Consider the following 12,227-nt stretch of genomic DNA (forward strand, 5'->3'; position numbering starts at 1 on the left):
TGGTTGGGCAATGGGGTTGAGTGACCTGCCCAGGGTCACACTGATAGTAAGTGTTATGTGTCTGAGCCAGGATTTGAGGAATAGACTTCCTAAAAGTGACCTGATTGGACCCACAGAGTTATAGATATAGCTAATAAAAGCTACCATTTATATAGTACTTACTATGTGCCAGGCACTATATTAAGCACTTCACAACTATTCTCATTTGATTCTCTCTTTTTTTTCTTTTTTAAGGCAATTGGGGTTAAGTGACTTGCCCAGGGTCACACAGCTAGTAAGTGTCAAGTGTTTGGTCTGAGTCTGGATCTGAACTCAGGTCCTCCTGACTGCAGGGCCATTGCTCTATCCACTGTGCCACCTAGCTGCCTCTCTCATTTGATTCTCAAAACAATAGTGAGAGGTAGGTTCTATTATTAACCTCATTTTATAGTTAAGAAACTGAGGCAAACAGAGATTAAGTGACTTGCTTGGGGTCACAGAGTTAGTAAGTATTTGCAACAAGATTGGAACTGTCTTCCTGACTCCAGGCGCAGTGCTCTGTCCATTACACCTCCTAAATGGGTAATAGGAAGAGATAAATTCATCATATTCTCAGTGCAGAGCAGTGTCACTTGCATCGTCCTACCAGTCTTGAGTTAAGATGGAGAAGTTTCAGAAAACAAATATCTGGAATAGGTGTCTGATTGAGTACAAACTGTTTAACCAGTTCTGCTTATACATTTGAAAACAAAGGACAATATAAACTATAGAACTACTAGGAAATTAAAGGTTCTTATTCAAACATGTTTCTTTGAGATATTTATCAGAGTGAGATTCTCTTGTAAATGATTCATCCTACCTTGTTGTAGGTCATATGTTTGGGTTTTAAGCACTTCCCCCCCATTTCTTTAATGTATATGTGTATCACAATATATCATTGTGAATTGCTACCCAGCTGTAAACCATTTGAGGATGGGGACCATGTTTTAGCTAACCTTTATTGCCTCTAAGATTTGGTTCAGTGCCACTTAATAATCACGATTTTTCTGAATTGTTTTTGAAATTCCTTTTATTTGGTTAAGAAAATGCAGTTTTTCCTTTTTGAATCTTTTCTAAAATACTTAGGGCACACACAAGAAAGGTCTTTTTAAAGAAATAACAGGCATTACTACTTGGATTGGCTATCAGATATTCAATAACAAGTTTGCAGCTAGGTGATGTGGTAAATAGAGCACAGGGCCTGAAATCAAGAAGATCTGCATTCAAATGCTGCATTGGACATGGAATACTAGTGTAACACTGGGCAAGTCACTTAACCTGTTTGCCTCAGTTTCTACATCTGTAAAATGGGGGTAATAGCACCTGACTCCCAAGATTGTTGTGAGAACCAAATGAAATAATTGTAAAGCTAAGTGCCTGGAACATAGTATGTGTTGTATAAATGTTTGGCTATTAGCTAACCAGATCATTTGACTACAACCCAAGAAACTAGGATTTGGGTTCCATTTCACTGAGCACTTAGTTATGGGACCTTTGGAATATTATTTCATCTCTCTGGGCCTTCATTTACATAAAATTAAGGATTCAAATAAATAATCTGCACTCACTTTCAGCTCTGAAGTTTTAGGTGTCTGACACCAAGTAAATGATGTTGTACTCAGAAGGAACAAAGATTGAACCCATGACCACCATCTGGTGGCAAAAATACATAAATGCAAACTTCCATTCTTGATGTGAATCTATGGTCCTCAGAAATTATAAGATTTGGAGTTTCAAGGAGTTTTATGTTATCTACTCAAACACCTTCATTTTAAAGATAAGGGAACTAGCCCAAAGTGGTCAAGTAATTTGATCGTTTATTATTTACTAATGATTATTAAGTAGCAAAACTAAAATTTGAACCCTGGTCTGCTGACTCCAAATCCAAATAGATATCTAGACAACATATAGGCTTTCTATTCCTTCTTCTTCCCCTCCAAATGGAGTAGCTCTCCAGCAGAGCCGCAACTTTGCTATGCTCATGGGATTAAGGAAAGTGATTGAATAAACTTATAGATATCTTCCATACTTCATTTTAGCCAGAACAGCCACTTAAGAGCTGTGATAATTTGGTCTTAGGTAATCTGGACAAATAAAATTTATATATAACCCACTGACAAATTCTAATGATAAAATGACCCATGATAATCAATAGAAGGAAAAAGACAGGTAATTTAATAGACTGGTTATCCCATTTATGTTTGCATATCTTGCATATGTACAAAGTAATTTTACTTTATAATCCATGTAATCTTTTCACAATTATAAATAAAATTGCATTTCTGCTACTTTAATTTATTTCTTGATTTGTATTTGTCCTTTTTCACCTGCCCACTATTGGTGACTCTAAGTTAAAAGAATACTTAATAGAACCAGAAACAATTTTAACAAGAGTCATCAAAAATCTTGGTTGGTTGTGTCTCCCAGGCTACCTTCAGGTTTAATTTAGGCTTCATTAATGTTTGGGTTTTTTTTATTTTTTTAAATCTTTATCTGCACAGTGAGAGGATTGGATCAAATGCAGTCCTTCTCCAAATTCAATGAAGGGAGAAAAATGCAGGGAAGAGTAAGTACATTCCTCAGCAGTATGATTTTAGGTTGTCCCCCCCACCCCCACCCTGGGAAATACTAAGGATATTCTTGTATAGAGTTGGCACATAGTTACATATCCTTTTTCTTTGTACAAAACATCAGGATATTCATTGAAAGGTCTACAACTATTTAGAGTATTTAGTAAATTATTATACTATGAATTTGTCGTGAGAAATTACATATATGTATTCTTTCATTTTCCTTAATATTTGAATCTATGTAGTAAATAGGAAATAAACATCAATCAATAAATATTTATTAAGTGCCTCCTACATGCCAGGCACTGTGCTAAGCACTGAGGATACAAAAAGAGGCAAATATAGTCCCTTTCCTCAAGGCACTAAATGTGAAAAAGTAGTTACAAACAGAAGTGAGTTAATAAAATCAAATTTTCCATTATCTATATTTTAACTGGGCGATTAAATGTATAACACTATTGTGGCTGTTAGCTAGATGGTGTAGTGGATAGAGTGCTAGATTTTGAAGTTAGGAAGATCTAACTTCAAATCCAGCCATGTGACCCTGGATAAGTCACATAATCTTTATTTGTCTCAGTTTCCTCATCTGTAAAATGGAGATAATAATAGTGCCTACCTCCCAGGGCTGTTGTGAAATCAAATGATATAATAATTATAAAGGGCTTAACACAGTGCTTGGCACATAGCAAGCACTATGTTGTTGTTATTATTATTAATTACTATTTTATCATTATTATTATATCATTATCATTATTATTATTATTACTACTACTACTACTACTACTGGAGTTTGCATCATGTCTCAGATACTAGCTATGTGACCCCTGGCCAAGTCACTTACCATCTCTTAGTTTCTTCATCTATAAAATGGGGATCGCAATACTGTTTATCTCACAGGGTCACTGTGAGAATCAAATGAGTTAATATATTTAAAATGTTTCAAACCTTAAAGAATTATATAAATATTAGCTATAGCTATTTAAAGTTTACAAAGTGAGTTGCATATACCATCTCAAAGTCTATTTTTGGATCTCTTACAGCTGAAGATCTTACACTTTTTTTTTCCCCGAAGCCTTCAGACAAGAGAAAAATACCTCAGAAGTCAATTTGAAATTAATTTTTTTTTCAAATTTTCATGTAAGAGACACTCCAAGTCTTCACATATTTGAATTACAGCCAACGAAGTCCTTAATTTGGGGAAGGGCAAGAAAGTTGAACTTTGTTACCTGAAAAGCATGTTAGATTAATAATTCTTCAACAATTTCTAGGGCTTTCTACTTTTATGCTTAGGGGAACACAAATAATTAACCTTTAGTCTAAGACACACTTGTAAATGAGATATTAAGAAAAGTTTTGATTTAAAGAGGTAGGAACAAAACTGTACATGTGGCTGTTTTAATATTTTCTTATTACCCTATTGTCTCTTGGAATCATTACCAAATTCTTCTATTTTGATCCAACTTTATACATTTTCAAGAACTTTTGGAGATATCTGAACTGTCAGTTAAACAGAAGACTTAATGAAAATGTTTTTTTCAATCACCATTGAGTAATAAGATTTAATGGGCAGCTAGGCAGTGCAGTGGATAGAGCACCAGACCCACAGTTAGGAAGACTCCTCTTCCTGAGTTCAAATCTGGCCTCAGACACTTAAAATCCTAATTGTGATCCTGGACAAGTCACTTAGTGCTGCTTGCTTCAGTTCTTCATCTGTACAAATGAGCTGGAGAAAGAAATATCAAACCACTCCAGTATCTTTGCCAAGAAAATCCCAAATGGGGTCACAAGAAGTTGGACACAACTGAAACAATTCAACAATAACAAAAATTGAGGCTTACTATATGCTTTGAGAAAATTGAATTAAATATGTGCTAATGAAAATGGCATTTTAAAATTGTACCATACCTCCTAAAGTTCACAACTTTTATAGAAGATTGCTAGCAGCACACTATCACAACTTTAGCAGCAGTATAAATATACCAATGTCTCACTCAAAATAAAAAGAAAGAAAGCCTTTGGTTTTGTACATAGAGGTATTTTATTGCAAAATTCTCAGGACCAAAAATGAATATTTACAATAGGATTTACCCATGAACACCACCATTAAACATCTTAAAATATATTTGGAAAAAACAGAGTGCATTTCAACAAACAAACCTTATCACAGAGGGGAAAGAGGATGTCTGAGATAAAACTTAATTAAGAAACACATATCACATTAGCCCCATTATGAGTTAATATTAGTAACTGTTTTTCCAAATGGAGCACTATAACTCATAGACCTCTTATCAGTATGTTTTACTTTTACTAGAATATATTGGTGGGATTGTTTATGTTAATTCCATTCTTTTTTGAATTGTAAATATTTGATCAGTGGATATATTCCAAAAATTTTAAGGGGTAAGCTGATTTTTCTTAAATCTTGTATTACTGAATAGCTATGTGGGGAAAAAAAGGTTTACTAACATTTATTGCACTAACATTGTAGATGCCAAAAAATGTCTTTCTATAAAATGAAGAGGTAAGTGTCTAGTTTTGCAAATAACAACCATTCTTATTCTTAAAGGTCAGTGTGATATTGACTTTTTTACTTCTTATATATTTTGCTTAAAATCTAAGGATCGCTGTCATTTCCATGTATACTGATTTTATAAGAATATATTTTAAGATCAGATTGCTTTTACTTTTGTTTTTCTTCCTTCTCTCTCTTTATGGCCACAAGGTTAGCATTTAGTGCATTACTGATGGCTCATTTTGTCAAAAAAACCTTTTTTTTAAAGAAAAGATACAGTGAAAATATAAAGAACAGGAGCAGAAGTGGCATCACATGCCCTGCCCAATCTTATTGTACAGTCACTATAGTTACACTTTGCAAACACTTTGCAAGAGCACTGTATCAATTTTTATCTAACTCAAATCACTGAGCTAGCAAATGAAAAATTTTATTTTCATGTCATACCCAATATGGGTGGTCAGAGTAAGTAATAAAGAAAATTGCTTTCTACAGTTTTTATGTATCAACTCAATTTGATACATGTATTTTCTAAGTTGCCATAAAATGCTTTAAAACCACATAGAACTAATGATGCACTTCTTTAACATAGGTAAAACTTCCACTGAAATTGAAGGAAGTTAATAAAGGATCTTTAGTACGTCCCAGATCATGGACCTCTAAGCTCATGGCTCCTGTCTATTTTTCAAGATATAAGTTATTAAGCAGTACAGTATTTTCTTCTTAATGCATTAGGCTAGTTAGAAATAATACCTAAGTGCAGTCTAAAATCAACTTTCTGAATGGAATAAAGGCAAAGTTCTTTTGCCTGATAAGAACAGCAGAATCAGACTGTCAAAAACACAATCTTTTATTAGATTAAGGACTATTAAATTAATAACTTTGAAATTACCCATGTCTTGTAAAATTGTTATATTGCACTTGAGAACAAAAAAGAAAAGATTCGGTACCTATCCCCAAAAATTTCACTACCTAGCATATACTCTTCATGTTGGCAGTCTATAGAGGCTTACTCCAAACCACTTCACCAAGTAAAGAAAGGTACACTACAAAATTAAGAATGAGTCATAAGCTTCTTCATTCTAGTACACATTTTTCAATTCTGTTTCTTTTCCATGAGGAACTATCTTTTACATGTACAAGATTACCACAGGTAATAGATTACCTTTAAACAAGGTGGTATTATTGCTAATGATTGGTTACCAATGAGTAGGATGCCAGAAAGAGAAAAACAGCTATGTGATAATCCTCTTAGCATTAAGTTTTGTAACCTTCTGAAGAAACACCAACCTACAGAGACCAATTTCATTTATGAAAACTAGCAAATGCAGCACTTATCACAACCTTGCCATTAAAGTCTTTTTTTCAAAGAAATGGATACATTTTTAAAATATTTCATAATTCTCTTAATTCTGAAAGGCTAATTTTCTAATAGTTCATGTATTTTCTCTGAAAGTAATTGTTACCTTAATAGGTGTGATAAAAAAGTTTTAAAATTGAGGAATTGTGATTCATTCTTAGAAAAATGGCTATTAATGTTTTTGTTTTTATTTTTCTTATGTTTCAAAATTTCTTAGAACAATGTCACCAAAATTAGACTCTTAACTTAGAAAAAAATGGGGGATGGGGAAGGAAAGGATGGGGTGAGCTAGTAAGACTATCAGCAAAAGTTTCTTATAAAATGCAATTTTAAACATATCTAATACTTTGCCTTTTAGGTCATACTAAATGTGTCTTTGTTGCCAATTAAGATTTTCAAATTCATTATTATACTGTCTCTAAGAATCAAATTAAAAGGTATACGTCTAAAATTGTAAATACCCATTAACGAAGTAGTACCGTTTTTGGCAAGACAAAAAATATTTATAGGATTATTATATGGAAAACTATATACATTCACATCATACTTCAAAGTAAAAACCATTATTTAAATTCTTTTTCAAATATTTGCTTCAGAAAGAGAAATCTATAAATTACACAATATTTTTTAAATCAGGTTTGGCATTTCTCCATCTTTTTCATGAGTCACATTACTGTTTTAAGTTTTATTTCGTTTTTTTTTACTACTATCTCCAGTGTTAATGGATCATCCATTCTGCATTACTAGAATGTACTTTGATTTCAGGCACAGTCAAGAAGAGAACAGCAACATGTCTAATTTAATCATTTCTGTGACTTTAAATGATGAGTGTGGATTGCCATATAAAAGATGCAGTAGTAGTAAATGGTATCAATTGTGAAAATGACTAAAGTGATTGTTTGAGGGGTGTCAGTAAAATTCAAAAAGGCTACATGGTGACAAGGCCTTTAGGATATTTATCACAAATAATTTCTTTATGAAATACCAAGTTCATTAATAAAATATTTACTGTACTTGTAAGATCCCTTTAAAAATTGTTGGCAAAAAGCACTGCTCCAGAAAGACATCTGATTTGAAATTCTTTTGCCAAACAATATGCTTATTAAAATTATATAAAGAACTTCTCAAAGCAACTAATTTGTGTAAGCTCACTATAGTACTTTGACTTTGTGACTATAACCCAACATTATCTCATGTACAGAAAATTATTCAAAGAAAAGCAGAAATGCTTTGAGGCTCCCTGTGAAACTTAAGGAAAAAAATCTGATTTAAGAAAAAGAAATGTGTAACACTGTATAATGAAGACTAAACTTTACAAATGGTGTTCAGCATTCTTAATCCTAATTGCATCATCATAATGTCCTTACAGAGAGCAATAGCAAAGTCAAAATCAACTGATATCATTATGCTCAAATCCTAAAGCATGGTGAGCACATCAAAATCTCACTCTTGAAGATTCACCACCACAGGGATTTGAAAATACAAGTTCCCTGCATATGCAGCTATCGTTACAATGCCTAGAAAATTAGCCTTATTCGTGTTTTTATATGGGAAATTTTTTTAATTGCCTTTATAAATTATTATACACTAGGAAAAACTAAAGGTTGGTTTATAACTAATCTTAACACTAGGAAAGCACTTTATATTAGTAACATCTTATTTAAGAAATAAGCCCACTGGTGAGCTGAGTTGGGGGGTGGAGTTAATTCTGTTTTACAAATAAACATTTCTGCTAAGGAGGGAAGAGCAAATTCAGAACAAAGTAAACTCATTTCCATTTATCTTGAGATTTTTTTCTGTGTCAGTTTCAAAATAGGAAGAAAATGTATTTTAAGATAAACAATTTCAAATTACAACATTGGCTGAACCCAGTGAACTAACAGTAACAGCTGCGTCAACAATGACAATCTTTTCATTCATATGATTTTAACTTATAATATAGCCTGTCATTACTTCCTGAAAGTTGATTAAAATTAAACACCCATAAATATTTGATTGATAAGGAGTACGTACAAATTATTTAATTATAAAAATGGGAATAGAGGTAATTTTAGAATGCTTTAAGTCCCTACATGGTTTTCAGGAAGGTGATTTTAATGTAATTATTAAAATTCAATTACTATAAAAAAGTTTACAATTAGACATTTAATGTTTTGCATTAGTACAGACTGACTGACTAAGTGTTTGTCCTGAAACAAAAGCAATTTTTTAAAAATTAAAATGCAATAAAAACAGAAGGCTCAAACATTTTTTAGTGATTCTGACTGCCACATTTATAGCTAGTTCATTTATGGTCTCTGGAAAGATGTCTGATGGAGTCACATAGATAGTAAAATACTAAAAGGAATTCAAGCTTGGAAATCACCTGTAGTGTAATGCCTATTAACAGTATGAATCTGTACAAAAGAATAGGACACTAAGGCCCAAATAAAGTATTGTCTTAAAGAGAAAAATAAAAAACAAAACCATTGTTAGCAACAGTAACTACAAAAGCTGCTGGTTTTAAGATTTTCATTAAATCCAAGTGGCAATTCAAGAAATATCAGTCTGATGTGCATCAAACAGGGCACAGTCTATTGAAATCTGATTATCAAAATCATTAAACAATACTTATGATTTCCACACATGTCAGTGCATGTGCATTACTAGTTGGATTAGAAACATGGTTAATACAAGAGATGGCTGACACATTGTCTCATTTAGTTGTTTATGGTTATTCATCTATGCCAAAGGGTGTGATCAGCAGTGCAGTCATGGAGTGTTTATTCCTCTTCAGAGAAACTGAAATCCATAATGAAGTTGGCAATTCTAAAGTTTAAGTATGTTGCATAAATTAAAAGTTGTTATGCATCTGAAGTCCCTTCACCATTTTCATGAGGTTGAAGCTGTTCTCTTTCTTGTTCTTCCTGAGGTGGCCTGACCCGTTTAAAAAACCCCATCTGTAATTTAAAGGAGAAACAAGACAAAAAAACCCCCATTATTTTTTAAAATGGAGATACAATATGTTTGTTTGTTTCTTTCTTTTAAGAGTGCTCCATTTATTGAATTTTTGCCCTCTTCTTCCACATCTCCTAGATTCAAGGCCCAGATAAAAGCCTACGTTCTAAAAAATGTTTCTCAAAGAAGTATTTCATAATCTTCCTTAATGCTAGTATTTTCCCTTTAATTATATCCAATTTGTACCTGCCATTAGACTATAAGCTTTTTGAAAATAAGGACTTTCAGGGCAGCTAGGTGGCGCAGTGGATAGAGCACCAGCCCTGGATTCAGGAGGACCTGAGTTCAAATCCGGCCTCAGACACATAACACTTACTAGCTGTGTAACCCTGGGCAAGTCACTTAACCCCATCGACTAACTAAAAAAAAAAAATTATAAAAAAAAATGAGGACTTTTTTTTTCTCATCCCCAGTGCTTAGCACCAAGTATCTGGCATATATATATAGCAGGCACTTAAAAATGCTTGTTGACTGATTTACTGGAATTTAAATTATATGACTTTTGCCTCACTAAAATGTCAACCTTATAGACTTTTCCCCTTCTATGCCTGACCCTTCCACAATATCTATTACTTACCCTGTACATTACAAAGACCAGGACAGCCAATAACAATAATCCAGCAAGAACTGCTAAAATGATCACCCACAAAGGCACTGGCATGGGTGATGGCTGAATACCCCAGGTAATATTAGTGGTAACCTATTGGGGAAAAAATTCAACAAATATTAGAAAATAATGGCACAAGATTTGTTTCAGGCTTTTCAATAACTGAAGTGTGTTGTGGTAGAAAGACCTCTGGGCAAAGAATCACAGGAGAAGGGTTTGAGACCTAAATATGTACTTTGTTGATCTTTAACCAAATCAATGTTATTTAATCTTTCTGAATTTATTTTCCCATTTATAAAATAGATATGATAATATTTGTATTACCTACTTCACAGATTTGAGGCGGGGAAGATGCTTTGTAAAGTATAAATGCAAATTGTTAACATTAGAAATATAAGTAATGTGATTTCCTCCTTCTGCAACAGAGACTAGTAGGTTTGGAAAGAAATAGACTAGGCTTAGTGATATAATAGATTGTGGTAGCAAATAGTTTCACTACAGAGCCGTATGTATCTACACAATCCCAAACATTAAATTTTAATTATCTTGAAAAGAGATCCCAGGCACTTATAAAAGTTGGTCTTATGTTGTTGTATTGTTCTTTATCATTTTAGTTGGAAACTTAAAACATCAAAGTATTTGCCTGCTACTATTTCAGCAGGTGACTTCTAGTCCACAAAATAATTTTATTCACAAAATTATAAGCTACAGTAAGACTCTGAAGTAGGAAAAGATAATCAAGTAAAGAGTCCAGCTTTATTACTTGGAGGTAGGAAAGAACATAAATCATTTTCAGCAACCTTTCAAAACACATATACATATTATGTGAAATGGTCAAGACAATTTCTTATTTTAAACAGCTCTTCTACCACTTAGATTACGTACATTGACTTCACATCCCCATACAAGTTACTCACTAATGTAGAGTTGTGGATGTCATCGATAGGGAGGTTCTTGTAGGGAAATTCTATGACACTGAATGAAGCTGATGACTTCAGTGAGTATGAATGATTCTGATTTTCCTTCTGTGGGAAAAATAATATTGAGATTGTCAGTTGTCTTAGATGTCAAACAACTTTTGTTTGAAAAAATTTTGTAGGGTCAACATGTAGACATTCTCTTTACTCACATTCATGAAAGTCTCAGTCCACAGCAGAGACTTTACATATAGGATCACACTCTTTCCCCTGTCAAGGCGACCAACCTGACAGACAATCTTCAAGCATTCAGCAGTCCCACATCCCTGAAAAAAACAGAGTTGTTGAACTTTTAAGGAAATGTCACTTGAGCATCATACAAAAAACAAACCTTTAAAATTCTGAAAATCAAGGATTAAAATTCACATGCCATTCTTTCTACATGTAGGACAAATCCTATTATAATGAACTAGGAAAAATAATTCTTGTGCATATATATGTGTGTGTGTGTGTGTGTGTGTGTGTGTGTGTGTGTGTGTGTGTGTGCACATGCGAGCATTTGTGCACATGTGAGAGATAGTGGAATATCGCTTAAAACAGGTAAGCTACTGACCAGAAGACTAAAAACTGCTATAGAGATTTCTCTAATGATAAAATTTATTGTAAAAAAAAAAAGAAATACTCCCTGAAATATCAAAATGTATGTTATGCCCACTTAAATATACTATACATAGGCTGCATCTTGAAATACTTCAGAAAGGCATGCAACAACCTTTTATGAAATATTTGAGGACAAGATAGAAAAATAGGTGGTAGCCAGTAGTACACTTAGATGGATTCAACCCCCCCCCCCAACATAACACTTCATCATCCTTTTTATGTGTTGCCTTTCTCCATTAGGATGAAAGCTTCTTGAGGTCAGGTACTATATCTTTGTTTTTGTTTCTATCCCTAGTGCTTAGGATAGTGTCTAGCATGTATTAACTGCTTAATACTTATTGACTGGTGGACTTGATCGCATTGAACAACTCTTCCTACAAAGCATTTTTCAATGATTTAATGAGAGATGTCAACCTTGAGGGAGGTGTTTACCAGAATATCATAGGTTTCTGTACATGACCCAATCTCATTCACATTTTTCTCAGTGGCTTATATAAAAACCTGTCATCTTTATTCATATATGGTTGGACATGTAACTACGGAAAAATAAAATGCTAAATAAATACAAGAAAATTAAATTTTAAAA

At 33.1% G+C, this 12,227-nt stretch overlaps 1 protein-coding gene across 1 annotated transcript in view; it reads right to left on the minus strand.

Annotated features, from left to right (window-relative positions):
* Positions 1-8,954: 8,954 nt before the first annotated feature.
* The window catches only part of ITGAV (integrin subunit alpha V), a 105,247-nt gene continuing 101,974 nt past the window's right edge, over positions 8,955-12,227 (minus strand). The window contains exons 27-30 of the mRNA XM_020977541.2: positions 11,194-11,307; positions 10,982-11,089; positions 10,035-10,157; positions 8,955-9,399 (exon numbers count right to left, since the gene is read on the minus strand). Coding sequence (XP_020833200.1) covers positions 9,304-9,399; positions 10,035-10,157; positions 10,982-11,089; positions 11,194-11,307 — 441 coding nt within the window. The 3' untranslated portion in view covers positions 8,955-9,303. The remainder of the gene's footprint in view (positions 9,400-10,034; positions 10,158-10,981; positions 11,090-11,193; positions 11,308-12,227) is intronic.

Source organism: Phascolarctos cinereus, unplaced genomic scaffold (genome assembly GCF_003287225.1).
Source record: "Phascolarctos cinereus isolate Bilbo 61053 unplaced genomic scaffold, phaCin_HiC Scaffold_726;HRSCAF=1367, whole genome shotgun sequence".
Classification (NCBI taxonomy): domain Eukaryota; kingdom Metazoa; phylum Chordata; class Mammalia; order Diprotodontia; family Phascolarctidae; genus Phascolarctos; species Phascolarctos cinereus.